The sequence below is a fragment of the Drosophila tropicalis genome, unplaced genomic scaffold (genome assembly GCF_018151085.1).
Source record: "Drosophila tropicalis isolate 14030-0801.00 unplaced genomic scaffold, ASM1815108v1 contig_593, whole genome shotgun sequence".
Lineage (NCBI taxonomy): Eukaryota > Metazoa > Arthropoda > Insecta > Diptera > Drosophilidae > Drosophila > Drosophila tropicalis.
The window spans coordinates 2,645,375-2,662,471 of NW_027173070.1; the positions used below are offsets into that span (position 1 = coordinate 2,645,375).

The 17,097-nt window shown below is 38.0% G+C and overlaps 2 protein-coding genes across 2 annotated transcripts; both read right to left on the minus strand.

The window, feature by feature from the left end:
- Nucleotides 1-8,425: 8,425 nt before the first annotated feature.
- On the minus strand, nucleotides 8,426-12,320 carry LOC137576989 (sodium-independent sulfate anion transporter). The gene is made up of 9 exons (XM_068290344.1): nucleotides 12,209-12,320; nucleotides 11,586-11,885; nucleotides 11,296-11,520; nucleotides 10,020-10,135; nucleotides 9,650-9,953; nucleotides 9,283-9,585; nucleotides 9,070-9,215; nucleotides 8,842-9,012; nucleotides 8,426-8,774 (listed from the first exon to the last, which is right to left on the minus strand). The coding sequence occupies exons 1-9, from the start codon at nucleotides 12,222-12,224 to the stop codon at nucleotides 8,565-8,567; spliced, it is 1,791 nt and encodes a 596-aa protein (XP_068146445.1). The 5' UTR covers nucleotides 12,225-12,320; the 3' UTR covers nucleotides 8,426-8,564.
- A 157-nt stretch (nucleotides 12,321-12,477) lies between these two features.
- Nucleotides 12,478-13,603, minus strand: LOC137577399 (WD repeat-containing protein 5). The gene has a single exon (XM_068290854.1). It carries the CDS (start codon nucleotides 13,568-13,570, stop codon nucleotides 12,530-12,532), a length of 1,041 nt encoding a protein of 346 aa, XP_068146955.1. The 5' UTR covers nucleotides 13,571-13,603; the 3' UTR covers nucleotides 12,478-12,529.
- Between the last annotated feature and the right edge of the window lie 3,494 nt (nucleotides 13,604-17,097).

The following is a 17,097-nucleotide window of genomic DNA, read 5'->3' on the forward strand; positions in this document are numbered from 1 at the left end:
ATGTGACCTTTTAACATTGTAATCACAGTCGGTTTTCACATTACAAATTAAAAGTTAAAAGTTTAAAAAATATCATTCGAAATTCTGTAAGTTTTTGGTGGTTCTTGAAAAAACGAGCTGATCATTTCCGAATGCTTCCATTAATGACCTATATCTAAGATCATGAAATATTTTAAATATTTTGAATAATTTTTAAAAACATTTTATTTAGCAAAGTCTTATCCCTTAATAATGACATCGACCAAGAAAACGAGAGCCAAAGGAAAATCGTATTCCATGGGATTTGGTTTCAGAGCACCAGCAAATAGTAAGAAAAGACAAGAAAGGGTTTTCCCTTATGTGCATTTGTTGTTTTAAACCAGTTGGAACAAATTTCTTCAAGTGGCTAATAAATGGATTAACTTAGAAATGACTTCTAGAAAGTTTTTCTAGAACTTGACCCAAGAAAACGGAAATTTTATCCAAACAAACCGATTAAATGGCGTATAATGTTCAAAAAACTATATACAAATCGGTTCAGACTTACAACGTTTTAAGTAAAGACAAAATAAAAAAGTGTTTATGATAAGAACTACTTCTAAATTAGATAGGTTTATAATGACTTAAATCTCTCTAAATGAAGGTGGGGTGTTAAGCGAAATAAAGTTGACTATTAAACTAAATCAGTTTTCCCATTAAACTAAAACGTCAATTGCTTAAATTCTAGAAACCGTGATTAAGTTATGACTTTGGCCCAATTTGGAAACTTGTAAGCTGCAGCTTTTCTTAAGAGGGGCTACTAAGAGTTTGTAATTCCATTATTCGACTAATTTGATCCACCCAATGAAACTCTTGGTGTACCTTTAGACATAGAAAATGTTGCATGATACTTTAATGTAGGTGGGCAGATAGATACTATGTGAGTGCTTTTAATAAGATAAATGAAAGTGTTGCCCCAGTGGCAGATACCAGCAGCAGCAGGAGCACTTTTAGCCTGTCACCTGTCTCCCTTCAATCCAACTATTCACCTTACACTCCTGTTTGTGTGTGTTTGTGTGTGTCATTTATAATGACCCAAGAGAACAACAGGCAAACAAGTTGCTAAAACTTTTTAAAGTGCTTCTCTCTCTCTTTCTTTCTGTCCTTATTCTGGATAACATTTGGGTAAAACATTTTTAATCTAAACATTCTACAATTAGAGGAAAAAGGAAAGTCAAGATGAGCCACATCTGTGTGTCTGTCCCTCTGTGTGTGTGTCTATGTCGTTTGCCTATCACATGGCTCATTATGCCATGGGAAAATGAAATTCAAATTGGATTGCATCGACATTAGCCCAGAGAAGGAGCAACAAGCTCATGCTGAAGCCGGATTGAGAAAACTTCTGTTTGATTGCGTATTTCATATCTAGTTTTTCAATATTTTCCATTAGAATATTTCCTTTTGCTTCTTTTCACCATTTCGTTTTCATTTACATTTTCTTCCTTTTTCCTCTATCTCTCTCTCTCACACACTCGCTCTCTCTGGTTTTTTTTAGCTGTCGTCTGCAGAAACATTTTCCATTTCCATGTCGATGTCGTTGCCTTTGCTGGATGTGGTTGGATGTCGATGCCGTTGCCGACACTTGGGATTTGTTTACATAGCCTGATTGCAATTGAAACGGCTGTTAACGATGCTCTCAAAGTTAGAGATTTTCTACTACCCATCTGCATACTTACTTACAGATTATATAGATTTTTTAATTCAATTCGTTAGCTAAATGAATCATCACTAAAAGTTCAATGATCTGCATTAAATAAATGGTAAACTTTAAATGATTTATTTTGCCAAGCAAAATCTTTGCAAAACAACTTATCGATTGACTAGAAACTTGGAGCCAGTCAACTTCATTTCTTTTGGTAAGGTCAAATATCTGAAAGTTAAACAATATCGATTTGTAGTCACTTGTGTGTATGTGTCTGTATATATTTTGTCAAGTCCATTCAACCAGGCGTCGCGCCCTTTTCACACTTTGCTGACTTTAAGTGCCCATTTCGTTCCCTGAGCTCATCTCACTCTGCAGTCCGTACTCCTCACTCCTCGCTCCACGCTCCTCTCTGTGTGTGTGTGTGTGTGTCCAGTAATTGCATGGCCAGGACTGTTATTATGTGCTAAAAGTGTTTTGGGGGCTAGCTGGTGGAAATTGGCAGGCAACCAAAGAGAAAGAGAGAGAGAGCCAAAGCCAGAGCCCCACATTAACATTATAAATTGTGCTCTATAGATATATAGAGATAGTGGCACTTACTAAGTTACTTATTCAACTGCATGATATCCTTTAATTGATATTAAGAGCAATCACAAATTGTAAAGCATACTTCAAGGCGCACAAATGCAATTCTCAGCTACTTCAAGACAGAGATTTTGTCGAATTGTGAAACATTTTTTAAGTGCTTAACATACCCCCAGCTACCGTCTAACTTCTCTTGGCCAAAATCGAGCCACATATATACATATATGGTACTTTAGGCCATGTGAATTTGTGTCTCTCTCTTTCTCACACATACGCTCTCTGTCTGTGTGTGTGGCTTTGTGAGGATGGAGCCAGACTTGGCTTTTATCTGGCAATTTCAGGCACTTGATTTGAATTTACGATTGTCGCTTATTGCCTTTTGTATTCAGCGCGAAGATGTTGGCCTGTTTTGGCAACCAAGGAGCAACAGTTGTTGCCAAGTGAGGGGCTGCTCCTCAGTCTCTGGCTAGGATTGATTGCCCAACCCATAATTATGCATGCTGAGCAGGAATCTGAATAATAATGCCATACATACAATATATGTATGATCTCTCACACACACACACAGAGACACAAATAACATAACTGTAGGTCTGATTAATCACATTGACAGACGGAGGTTGGAAAAAATAAAAAGAAATCTTTAAACTTCCTTTTCCCATTCACAGGCCATAACCGTGATGGTTTCGCACACGATACAATTTTAATAATTCAGAGCATAAATTTCACATTTTATTTCTCTTTTGTTCTTCGTTCTGTTCGTTTGGGTTTGTTTCATTCTTTATGTTTGTTTTATGTTAATTTCTTTTGGGCTTCCTTTCGATTTCGTTTTCATTTGCTTGGGTTTACTTTTTGGCCTGGTCATGACCTCGGCATTATTTAATTGTTAATTTATATGCTCGCTTATTGAAAAGATTGCCCTTTGGGCAGAGGTAGAGACATATCGAGAGCGGGAGAGCGAGAGAACAGTAGGAAGAAATCTGAAAATTTCATTTAAGATGAAGCATTCATTACCCCCCACTAAACCTCCCACCACCATTCACTTATTCAACCCATTTTTACCACCCACAAAATTTTGTGTTTAGCTCAGCAACACGAAAAACTGCTCATTTCTCGGTCAGCATCAGCAACATCAGAAAACTGTCTGTGGGAAAAAGTAATTAACAAATGAATGTGTATGTTTGTGTGTGTGTGTGGGTGTGGGTGTGTAAGTGTGTGTGCTAGATAGCTTCTTCTTGTTCTTCTTATTCATCTCGAAAGAGTAAGTGATTGTGGTAACATTTTGTGGGCGTTGCCAAGGCATTTTAGCCACTTTCACCTACATATGTTGGCTCAGATGTTGACTAAAAGTTCAACTCACACACACACACACACGCACACACACACACGCACACACGCACACACGCACATTTAATTAATGCGAAAAGGCACAATCCACAAAACCTAACAGAGTATAAGCAAAAATTTTCAAGGTCATTGAAAGCAAATGAAATGCCATTTATTAGAGGATTAGATGGGAATTAGAAGTCATCTTGTCTAGAGTTAGATAGTTAGGTAGGTAGGTAGATAGGATAATAAAAAGGCAACACACTTCTTCTGAAAAGCATCTGTTTTTCGACAATATTTTATGGTTCATATTTCTATTGATTTTTCTTTATTCTACTTGGTTTCCTGTCCTGTGTGTTTCGTTTTTGGCCCTATTATTAATGTTGAAATTATGTGCAGAGCAACCACATGAGATATCACGTTATGGACAGGCTGCCAAATGCTTTTCCCTTATTTTTTTTGGTTTTTCCTTTCCTCACCCACACACAAACACACACACACACTGGTACACAAATCAACAAGTTTTCTCCTTCCTGCTTATGATTTCTTTTATTGATTTCATCTGTTTACCGGCTGCGTTTTTACATCCTCTTCCTTTGTGCTTCTCCTTCTCTCTCTCTCTCTCTTTCCCTGTCTCTACTAGTCTTCAATTCCTGTTTTACTAAAAGCGGAAGCACTTAAATTCCTGCGGTGTTTCCGTTAAGCAACAGCAAAAGCAACAACAACAACAACTACATCGGCACGCCCTCAAAACGTCACCTTCTCATCCACGTGGTCCTGGCCTGTGTTTCTCTAGTGTTAAGTTGCTGCTTCTAGTTTCCGCCTGCTGTTGCTTAAGCAGCTGGCAGAGGCATCCATATCCTGTTATGAACTTGATTGGTCCACACACACATACACTCAAACACATACACACATACATTAGGGTGTTGACTGACTGGTTTCCAAAAAAAAAAGAAATCCCGAACATCGAAGCGCACTCATTGTCACAGTGTCCATTGATTGGGATTGGATGTGGGAGTGAGGAGTAGAAGAGTGACAAAGCATGGAGAGATTAATAGAAACCAAAAGCGGAAAGGCCCGCAAATGGCCAGATGATAGACTTTGCTCTGGTTAAGTCGGTTCGGAGGTTTCGGATGGCTGCTTGGTTTGATTACCACACGCGGTGCACGTGCTGAGTGGCAATCTCATGCACATTTAGCTGTGTGGCTGCACTTTCTTTTTGTCACATTAACCCATTGATGGCTACATATAAAAATTGGACGAGGAAACTAGTATAAGAGCCGGATAGTCGAAGGACTTTGCCAATATCCCTCAAGAGGTATCTTCCATTTGTATGACTGGAAAGTTTTTACTTAAATATACGTTTAATTTTTTATGATTTCTTTACAAATGAAAGAAAAAGAAGAAATCTATCCATTAATCATAGTTCTGTTGGTTTAAAATGTAAAATTTTATCTTGTAGAATTGTGAATGGAAGATTACTTACAGATAAGTTTACTTTAACTGCTTTTTGTTTACTTGGACAATTGCCTGTTAGCTTTAGGCTCTCTGTCTCTAATCTTGACTATAATAAACGTGCCAGACGTCTTGACATTGTATGTTCATATATAATGTATCCTCTCCTCCCCCCTCTCTCTTTTCTCTCTATGTCCAGAATGCCAAAATCAACTTAAGATCTGTCTTCTTAGTGGCCAACTGAACAATGAGCTATGAAAAAAGGTCCTGGTGTTTGGAATTCGATGTATTTTCTTAAAGGCTAACAATCCTTCAACTTTCCCTGAGCCACTTGAGAGATGGCTAAAGATGGCAATAAGACTACAGACAAGAAACTCTCTTCAGATTTAAGTTAAAAGAATGAATTATTCAGTTTCAATTCAAAAGTATTATTGTCCATACTGAAATGTTTAGAAAAGCATTAACATAAAATAAGTAAGTACAACAATTCAAGCAGTATTATTGATGAGTTAACATACATAAGTATTTATATGGGATTACCAAATTGATTTTGCCATTTAGAAAACAAATGGGTTAAACTTTCCTTGTTCCTTTTTGGCAGAAAAAAAAAGTGTAGGAGGAAGAAAAACAGGAAAATAAGAGGTGAACCACAAAACTCCCAGTTGATAAAGCTTCCTAAGTTCCACCTTGACATCTGCGGTCTGGCTGGCTATTCTCACTCCCAAAACCCCCATTCCCATCTACTTTCTCCTCTTGCCACTCCCCCACAACGCCCACATCTGTCTTATACGCTCTGGTTTCCCCTCGTATACGGTCCCAGTAGATTTGAGCAGCCTTGAAGCGTTTTAGTGTTTCGGAGTTTCAGTTTTTCCTTTTTTGTTTGCATTGCTTGCTTCTTTCTTGGTTTTCCTTATTTTTGCTTCTCTTTTTTTTTGAGGTTTTTTCAAGTTAACATGTTTTCCATACTAACATACAGTTGCCTTGTACGCCATTTTGCCCATGGTCATACATACATTCGTCTCTAACCACCCACCCACCCGCCTACCGACCACGACCCTGACGGAACTTGTCTGATTTCCCTCTATCTACAATACCCAACCCCACCTCCAACCTCGTCTCAGTTGGCCATCTTTCCTGGTGCTTGTTTGGGACTCATTTTCATTTAATGTTTTTACAGTTGAACTGTTGCGTTTTCTTTCGCTGGCAGTTTGCTTTTGCTTTTCCGTCTGTCGTTCACCTGTTTTTCCTCCCACTCTGACTGTGACTGTGACTCGTTACTCATTTCCGTTTCCGTCTTTGCTTTCGTTACCTTTTTGAGAACTTTCACCAACGTCCTTTTGCTTTCTTTCCCTTCCATTTTTTGTTTTTTTTGTGCCCTTTGTTTTGTTTGTGCCTTTTTGGTGCCTCAATTGACTACAAGTCATTAAATATTTTGAGAGAAAAAGGCGTGGGCAAAGAGAGTCCAGGCGAGACCAGGCGAATCTTGCGGTTATCTGCAATTTATTGCAAAAGATGAAAAAAAAAATAGTTGGTTCACTTTCCTGGTAAATGCTGTGGCCAGCCACAGGCCACAAGGCGTTCAGATTTAATATTTATGTCATACGCTCACTGATTTCATGAGTTTCACGATTCTTTATTGATTTCAAATACGTTGCTAAAGGCACACAAAAAAAAAAAACAAAAACCAACTGAAGAATAAGAAAAAAAACGAATTGTGAACGGGATAACCAAAAGTTTTCTATGATGTGTTTTTCTTTTCAATCTCTTTTTCATTTTCTATTTTCAGCAGCACGTTTTGGTACCCTTTAACCAGAGGGTATTGATTTATAGGCACAAGATCGAAATGGTTATAGAATGGCATTAAAGACAGCCCATAAAAACAAGCAAGAAGCCACCAAAACTATGAATTAAAGTGGCTAAAATTAATGTCTAATCTCATTGCTGCTTTTAAGCAAGTTTTTGCTTATTTGCACATATTCCAAATAGAACTTGAGATCTAAGCCAAGTAATTTGAATTTGGGAGAATTTTTATGTACTGTAAATCAAATTTTGAATGATATAAACCTGATGAAAGATTTTGTACTCTCTTAAGCAAAGAATCATTAAATTCCTGATTTAAGATAAAATAAAAGTAAACAAATGAATAGAGGTTAAAAAACTTCAATATACTTTAAAGAACGAATTGAATTTGTGTCATGAAGAGTAGCTAAGACTTAAAACAGGATACAAAAGGTAAGTACACCCTTTCGCAATTTGTGGGAAGGGGGCCTCATGTGAATCGTTACAGGGGAAGGATGGACAAAGTTACTGAGTGGAGTTGAGATATGGTCAAAACAAATGCCCAAAAAATGTTGAACCGTGATCTCTGTAAATCTGAACTGTTATCCCAGATCTAAAGCTTGAATTGCATAGAAGACCCTCAATGTAGCAAGGATTTATAATTTTATTAAGTTTGGGATATCGTTTATATAAGTTTTGAGTTGTTTTCCACAGAGTATTTCTTTGGTCGTTGCTAATTTGTTAGCCAGATTTTTAGATTTCAATTGTTGCTTCCCTGCTGTCAAGGACGCGAACACGCACAAGCACACCCACTCCCACACACATACACACACACACGTGCAGAGAGAAAAAAAAAACTTTTCTATTGCCAAAAAAGAAAAGCAAAATGGAAAACGAAAAAGTTTGCCATGAAAGGTCGCTCGTTGCTTTTGCTGTTGCTGCCGTTTTCGCTTTCAATTGAGCAATTTTTGCTTATAATGCCAAACGCAAAAAAGTTCACCAATTTTTTTTTTTGTCTCCCTTTTTTTGTGAAGGGGAATTTGTCTGTCCTTTCTCTTTTTTTTTTTTTTTTTTTTTTGTTTGTATTTTTGCAGTTTTATTTGATGCCTGCAGCTGATGCAGTTGTCCGGTCTAACACAGGATATTCAATTTCAATTTTCACTTTCACTTTTTGTCTGTGTGTGTTTGTGTGTGTGTGTGTGTGAGTGTGATGATTGTTAAGGATTTGTTTGATAAACTTTTGCGATTACGCTTTAAGTGATTATGCAAAGTAATAGCAGATTATATTTAATAGAAAAGTAGTTGGCAAATACTTTCACGATAAAAGATTCAAGTTGATGGACTCGATGAAATGCCAGACAAATTGAATGGCCCTGCGAATGGTTAAGTGAAGTGGAATAAATGCATTTCATGGCATCTGCTATCTCTGACTATTAAATCTATACAAATCGTTTAAGATTCATCTGTTACTATTAGTTAAACGTTTTAGGGAACAGCTTCAGCTTAAACCATTAAATTGTTCCCCGAAATTGTTTCTTACTATTAGAATTCGAATATTTATGTTTTGCCTAACATTTTATGTCTTTTGTGACTCAACTGATCACAATAATTGTGTCAATCTTTGCTTAAATTTTGAAATTTTATATACCTACTATTTATTTGTTCATTGAGGTAAAAATTGGTTAAAGTTTAATTACAAATTATTATTAAAAACGAAATACTTGAAAGCCTTCGTAGGTAATAAGCATCTTTTCCTAGACTACTCGTTTCCCAATGTTACAGTTGATGTTGTGTTTGAGATGCCATTGAAGTGAGCAGCCACCACCTCTTCCAGGGAGTAATCAAATTTGAAAATGTTACGCACTTCAGGATTGAGACGGCAAACGACACCCGCAGAGGCAACATTCCAATTCCAGCAGATGACATCAGTGTGAAGTGTCTCCAGATCGCTTTTGAGTGAGATTATGTTCTGCAGATAGAAGGAATGACATGGGTGAAAACTCCAATACATAGATAGAGATTTGAGTTGCTCTTACCATGGCCACTGTATAATCAATGGAATTAATCTCTTCGCCTTTGATAACCACCAGACGTATTTCCTCATGCTGGTGATTGAGGAAACGTACTACCTTCTCTTTGAGATATTCCGCTGAGGCATAATCCAATTTCTGCTTGACATCAACCAAGGCAATCTCATAGCCATTAATCTGAGAGAGGGAAGTAAATATGAGAAATGTTGGAATTCTGAAGGATCAGATATTTACCTTTTCCTGCTTAATGAGCACCTGCGGACGAGCACTACTATAAAGGATATAGACAAGATTGGCACCAATGCCACAGAGTATGCCATATTCCAAGCTCCAGAATAAACAGGGAATAATTGTTGCCACAAACGGGAATAGATCCCTCTCTTTTAAGAAGAAAACACACAAAAGATAAAACCAAGGACACACCTTTTGTAGACATGTTTCACTCACTTTTTGATTTCCACATGTCGGAAATCTTGTGAAGTTCCACCAATGAGATCATGGCTGCTATTATGATGGACGCCAATGTTGTTTTCGGTATATAATAGAACGTTTGTGTCAGAAAGGCCAAGGCCATGAGAACAAGAGCTCCAGTTACGGCACCGCCGAGAGGAGTTTTCACACCGCTTGCATTGTTAACGGCTGTACGGGTGAATGAACCAGTTACCGGCATGGAAAGGACAAAGCTGCCCATTATATTACACATGCCCAGGGCAACCATTTCCTGTGAGGCATCCACAATTTTTCCCTTTGCTGCAAGCAAAAAGCAATTAAAGACAGAGACAGAGAGAGCGATTAACTGGCCCCATAGACTTACAAAATGCCTTAGAGATGGCCACAATTTCCAATATGGATATCAATGGTATTGAACCCAATGAGGCGCCAATTGTACTGATCATATCGCCAAAGGACACATACTCTCCATCCACTGTGGTGCTAAATGGAGGCAGACGAAACGGGGGCAGGCCAGCAGTTATGTTGCCCGTGACACGGAATGGTTGATTGCCATCACGACTCAGTATATAGGCCAAGAAGGTGCCAAAAATAACTGTCAGTGCATTACGAGATAAGGACAAATATTTCCAGAAAATGCGATTGCCCCACTTAATGTCTTTCACTTTCTGGAATAAATTTATTTCACTTAAATACATTTTCATTCATTCGTAACCAAATCAAAGTTTTCATACCTTCATCAGCAGCAAAAAGATCAAAGAAACCACACCCAGCAAGGCATCCCAAACCCGAAGGGAAGGTAAATGGCTAAAGAAATTCTTCCATGCGGGCAGCAAATCGTTTGAAGGACCTTAAAGTAAGAACGAGAAATTAGTTTGCTTTGCAATTTTATTGGAATTTTAAAAGGTCTGTTTTAAAATGTTGTCCAGAATAAACTTTTAAGATTTTGAGTCTATAATTTTTGAATAACAAGCCTCTAATGAACCACTTTTAGTAACAAACGTTTATTGCCTTCTTTTTAATGTTTCTTAATACCTTTTTAGAGGGTATACATTGAGTCCTACTCAAAAACGTATATATAGATATATATATAATCAGGCTCAAGAGTCCAGTCGATACAATGTCCATGTCCGTCTGTCGAATGAACTCAACTTAATTAGAAAACTACTGAAATGAAACTTGGTACTTTAGCTTTTTATTGCCTACTTGATAGATTGACCATTGATTGACAGATCTGTGAGATATTTCATAATGTTGTTATGCAAGGGCGTATATAGGGGCGTAACCCCTTACTAGCCATACCAGGGCCTATTCCGTTGTATTGAAAAGTCTTTGAAATATAAATTTTTTTATTTGCAATTTGTCCTAAAAATCCAAATAACTCGTTTTGAAGGGTATTCATTGCCAATCAAACTCAATTAATAATTGCCAATTAATTTGAACTCAGCACTCTTAAATATATTTTATAATAATAAAATAAAACAGTGGCGGGATAGAATTTGGTTCTTTAGAAGGCGAGATTTGCTTTTACTCTAATGTAAGGAGAAAACTATTCTCAACCCTCCAAAACACATTAAAAAAGTCTTGAAAAGTTTCTACCCAATTTTGTTTAATTTACAATGCATTCTCGATTGGTAATAGGATTAAGAGTGGACACTCAAGAGACAAGGCGAGGGATATAAATTAATTGTTCCCTATTTTATAAAATTTCTTAATTTTCTTAACTCTTTCTAGAAACTAGAGTTTTGATCAAGTTTTCAATAATGCCTTTTCTAATTTATGGATAAATTAATATTAATTGTTTCCATGCACTCAGCAGAAATCGTATCAGTAAATACTAGTAGTTGATTAGTCGCCTGATTCTCACAATTTGTTCATATAAACATTATATAAAAAACAGTTCAAATGCAGCTAAATAATCCCAGCTAAATAATATCCACTCTTTATCTTATTACCAAACAAATAACTCTACTAAAGGACACTGTGAAATCTTTCTTTCTTTCTACTTACTAGTGAGTCCAACCAAATTGTTGATTTGTGCACTGCCAATTGTAACGGCCGCTGACATGGTGAATCCTGTGATAACTGGAATCGATATGAAACGCACCAGGACACCCAAATTGAGAAGACCCAGGACAAGAATTATGGAACCAGCCAAAAAGCAAACGAGAACAGCATAATCCGGACTAATGGTGGCATATTGATTAACCATCAAGGCCATAATGGCTGTGGTAGCTAAAAAGTGATTCAAAAAGAATAACCATTAGACGGAGAGAAAGGAAAAGAGCTTATCCACTTACCAATTGTAACATCTTTGCAAGAGCCAAATACAATGTAGGTGAAACAACCCATAAAAGCGGAATATAAACCATATTGAGGCTCTAGTCCAGCCACCACACCATAAGCTATGGCCTGTGGAATGGTAGTCAGACCGACAGTGAACCCGGCAATAAAATCCTGTAGTAAATATTCCATACGATATCTCGGTAGCCATTTCAATATAGGAAATTTATTTGTGATCGTTGAAGGCCGGCACAATTTGCTTCCTCCGTCAGCCAATAGAGAGCTAACATTGGGCAGTTGCTCCCTATAAAGATTATCTATGGAAAATAAACCAATGCTACTTATTATGATTCGATTTACGTGCCACTTGCCGGCAAACACTGATAAACCAGGCCCCCCCGCCCAATCCAAAGGCGGAATTGTAAACAAATCATAAATAAATATAACAACATATACTGACCGATCACAAAATCTTTTGCCTTGGTAGCAACACAGAACAACTTTCACATTTGTTCCCTTATCATGGGGTCTAAAAAACCCAAAGAGGAAGATAACGTGTTTTTTAGACGTTTTATGGACTGGCACGTAACTTTTATGACGTCCGCCTATTGTAATTGCATTGCATTTGTTTATTACTCACCCTCGTCTGCTCTCATTGACAGTGCCCCTAGTGGTCCCTCCGAGTGTGTGAAGTGATCGACGAGCGTCCGCACTGTGCGCCGCTCAAAACCTGAATGACAATCTCTAATCGCCGCAAGTGCCTTATGAGGGTCGGCTGAGTGCTATAGAAGATTTACGAGACATCGTAGCCGGTTTATCAGCTTATCTCTCTTCCACATACACTCACTCACTCTCTCCCATCACTCTCTTTCTCTCTCTCTCTCTCAAAGTCATTAACAAGTCGAGATATTCTTTGGGTTTGTTTGTTTATTAATATTTAATTGTTGTACTCAATAATTTATTACTCACTACTCCGCCAGATCTTGATGCCATGGGAATTTTGCAGGGCCCCCGAGACAATCATATTGGCCTTGGGATGACAATCTGTACATAGTACCATATCATCAAGTGTATCTAGTTTTTGTACTAACTCCTTGGTCTGTAAATTCCATATGCATATGGATTTATCCTCACTACCCGATACAACCCACATACCGGAAGTCACGGAGAAATTCGATGAGAGGCAATACTTTTCATTCCTATGACCCTGATAGATGCGCAGACATTTTGGTTTGTGAAAATTCCACAATTTCAAGGTGTGGTTCATGGTCGAGGCTAGAATATATTTGCCATTGGGTGAAAATTTCACATAGCCCACGGGTGTGTTGTCATCATCGATGAGGGACTTGACGACTTGGGCATTACTGGTATCCCAGATGCGTACGAGTCCATCAAAGCTGCTGGTCACAAAGAGACTGCCATCACAATTGAAGTCCACCGAAGTAATGGGATCCCAGTGGGCGGGAACACTCTTCAAGCATTTGCCCTGACGCAAATCCCACAGGCATACGGACTCGTCGAAACTGCAGGAGGCCATTAAATTGCCCTGCGGATGGAAACGGCAGGCAAAGACGAAAGCTTTATGCTTCTGCAATGTTCGGAAACACTGGCCATTGCGCGAATCCCACAGACGTATGGTCTGATCATCACTGCAGCTGCCCAATATATGAGATCCTCCAGATTCGGGTGACCAGACCACATCGTTGATGCCCATCAGATGTCCAGTTAGGGTTAGACTACAATTGACCCCATGCATGTCCCATATCTTGATGAGACTATCGGCTGAGGCACTAGCCATGAAGTTGCCACTTGCACTGAACTTCACGGATGTCACTGCTCGTTTGTGTCCAGGGAGCTGATACGTTAATAAGTAACCAGGCGATTGAGAATGGGATTTACTCTTTACCTCTGGAGGTGGCAATGGCGGCAATGGAATCTTGAAGACATCGTCTCCTATTTCTACTTGAGCCATTTGCTGTTCATCCACCTCCATTGGATCCATTATGTTAAGATGACGAAGCAGGTTTTGGGCAACTTTCTGTCAAAATAATGACCAGGGTTGCCTAATACTTGACTCATTTTCCAACACAGTTACTCTACTCCGCACCAAAAAGCACAGTTCCATTGGCTCCGGCAATTTCAATATTTTGATCACAATATTTACTTTTCTAATGCTTTCACTGATTGCACCTTAGATTGCTCAGCTGTTTATTCCCTAATTATTTCACTTAATACAAATATTGATATTGAACAAATATTATCAACGCGTTCCCAGACAATTTGTCAACGCAAATGTGCTAATTGACAACAAAAAGAAGAAATTAACGTAAAATTCTTGTACTTATTTGTGACACGAACGACCAAAGTCAGTGAACTTGATTTTCACTTACGATTCGCACTACGGAGTCTGTGTGATAATGAAAATGATAATATTGGCAAGATAAGATAAGTGTGGCTAGACTTGAAATTTCCCATCGCACAACATTTTGTTATCGATAGTTCGATAGTTATGCAGCCCTGGTTTGGTCGCTGTCATTGTGAAACGGAAATCAAATATTTGACTTGGCATATTCTCACGTAAACACATCTGCATTTCACATTCCAATGAACTTATATAAAATATTTTACCGACTTTTCAAAAGAAATTAGATCAACCTAAGCAACTCAACTGAATACCCATTAGGAAATAATAGCTTCCTCTTAAATAAATTTATTGACTTTGCTTGAATGCCTCCAAAAAGGGTTGACAAATCACTGCAATATATGTTTGAATATATTTATCTAATTCCAAAAGTGATTTATTTGTTTTTAAATGCCTGCAAAAGTAGTCCAATCAATTTTATTCAAATCACTTGAACCCAACTCTCATCTCAGGAATTGCAAGTCCAAGCCTTAGACAGAGTCCTTCTCATCAGATTGCTTTCCATTTAATTTCCTCGATTTAACTGCCCAGTTCAAGGTCTTTTAGGTCGTGTGTATGGATGGATGTATATCTGACCATTCTTTGGCTATTCTACTATGTAATTTGTGTTTGTATTTACTTTGGTGCCCTTTTCATCATCAAGTGCTTCGTTTTACCTTTTCCCCTTTTTTCGAGCGTTATACACCATCGATTCTCTTCTTCTTCTTCATCTACAATTAGGACAAACAAATTAAGCGATTTACAGTCCCTTTTGAAATATTGCTTGTATTTGTTTTTTACACTTGACCTTTTTGCCACTTCGTTTTAACTTGGCTTTGCTTTACTCCCTCCGTTCCGTTCCGTTGCGTTCTCTTCTCCTGTACTCGGTTTAGTTGTGTTTGATCACAGAGTCTTACATTATTTACACGTCACATTAGCAAGGCAGCAAGGATGACGACGATGATAATGATTTAATGCAGCTTCTGGCCAAAAGACAACAAGAATCCAACAGACACCAAGGCACCAGAGCACCTTGTCAACTGACAGTCGCTTCATTTGTTTGATTTTGTGATTCCATATTTATGTATATATAATACGCATATGTCCTCGCTACTCGTACACTTTCCGTATATGACATGAATTTTTAATCAAAACAAGAAAGTAACAACCTTACATGGGCGTCGATGGGAATTGAGCTAAATATTAAGTGAGTTTTCACCAAGCACATGTCAAATTTATATTCCAATTGTTTGAGATTTCAGTTGTTTGCCATCATATGTGTGTATCTCGCTTATATCAGAGAGCTCAGAATCCTTTGTGAAATCTAAAACCAAAAATGCTTAAGGAGACATATTTTAGTTCAAAACTTTCGTACAAGTAGGCTCAATGTCACAATGTTACAATTCCCAACTGGTTTTAGTAATGAAATAGTGGTATGTCCTTCCAATTCTGAAATAGGTTTTGAAATTTATGTTTCCAACAAATTGATTTTAAAATCTGCTCTACTCAGCGATCCTCTATAACTAGAACTAGCTCACAACAGTCGCCTTGATATGGAACTTGGTTATTCTGAAGAATCGAAAGTTGCAAGTTAGTAAAGACCTTTATCAAACAATCAAAGATAAGACTTAAGCCGCTTGGATAGCAGTCAACACTCCAGGCAATTTTAATAGAGTCATCCACTTAATCTATCCAGTTTGATAAGCCAATAGTGTCCACCTAAAGTTAATCTATGCTTAGTCTAGTAGCAATAAATGTTTGTGTTTTTTCTTTAATCGCATCATAAAATTTTTCTGATTGGCTAACGACAGTTTGCAAATACACAAAATAAATAGAAATTGATGTCCTTGGCAAATACTTAAGTAAAATTTCTTGTCAACTGTCAGTCGGCCCCCCTTACTACCCCCATGTCAATAACTATGGTAATCATCCAAGAGCACGTGAGTTGTGTGTGTGTGTGTGTGTGTGGATGAACTTTTTGGGGATGGAGAGCCAGTCAGTTGTCCTTCTGGCTTTCCTGTCAAATTATGTGTACACACACATATATATACATGTATATGGGACACATTGTACATGTATTGTGTGTGCACCCAAAGGTATGCATTATAATGTACATACAGAAGTATGTATGCTATGGTATGGTATCTATCTGTTGCCTTATTGTATTTTGGCGTTCAAGTGTCTACTTAAATGTGTTCTCAATGATGGAATCTCTTCTAAAGCGACAACTTTAATAAGCCAACCACATACATTATTAGGATCTTTCAACTACATTTTGTGCACTTGAGTGATATGTATGAATGGCTCACAGCTATGCCAAAAAATGTTAGATATCCCAACGGAATGCCAAGTAACTTGCATTATGTGAAGTGAAATCTCATTAGGGATAAGGACAAAAACCAGAACAATCCCATTACCCACTCATTTGTATGCAATGCACGCAAGACTGACTTACTCTTCCTTCTTTTACTCACTCATTCACTCCCTTCTGCAAATCCCCGAGTCTATGGATTTCTCTCGAGAGAAAGTGAGAGAGAGACAACAACCACGGCAAGCCTTCGCGAAATTGAAAAAAATTGTTCTATGTATATTTTTCGCATAGCATTTTGTCAACGCAAATTGGCAGCTTGGCTTAAATGAAGTGCTCGATGGGGATCAACTTGGCCCCTAGCTCAAGTGCACTGCGGGGAGTAATTAAATGGGTTTCTTTCCGTCTTGTCGATTTCCACAAAAGAATGAAAGGCAAATATAAATTTCTTTGCAATTTTTTCCTCTCTTTTTCGTCCCCCTCGCTCGCCCTTCCCATCATTACTTATTTTCAGCGCCATTTTCATTACACCATGGAAATTTATTGCAAACAATGCATAATGTGGCACATCAACACCCAGTCCAAAATGGCAGTCATAAACACCAACAATTTGGCAGTTAGGCGAATGCCGGAAAGGTGTCTTTGGGTTGGTTTCGGAATTTCCCAATATTCGAGGCGGAGGGCGTTTTGTGTGTCCGCTTTCCGGTCCTGGCTCCCGGTTTATATTCGTTTCGTTTCGTTTCGTCCGAGACTAGCCAAAAATTTATGTGCATTTTTTTTTATTAAATGCTCATTGAGTTGGCTCTGGTCTTGTTTTCTC

Bases quoted from the DNA above. Each gene is read 5' to 3' on its own strand.
- LOC137576989 (XM_068290344.1), bottom strand. The intron at 10,136-11,295 runs GTAAGTAGAAAG...TCTTACTTTAAG, and splicing joins CAATTTGGTTGGACTCACTA to GTCCTTCAAACGATTTGCTG. The intron at 9,586-9,649 runs GTAAGTCTATGG...TTTTGCTTGCAG, and splicing joins GGCCATCTCTAAGGCATTTT to CAAAGGGAAAAATTGTGGAT.
- LOC137577399 (XM_068290854.1), bottom strand. From the start codon at position 13,570: ATGGATCCAATGGAGGTGGATGAACAGCAAATGGCTCAAGTAGAAATA.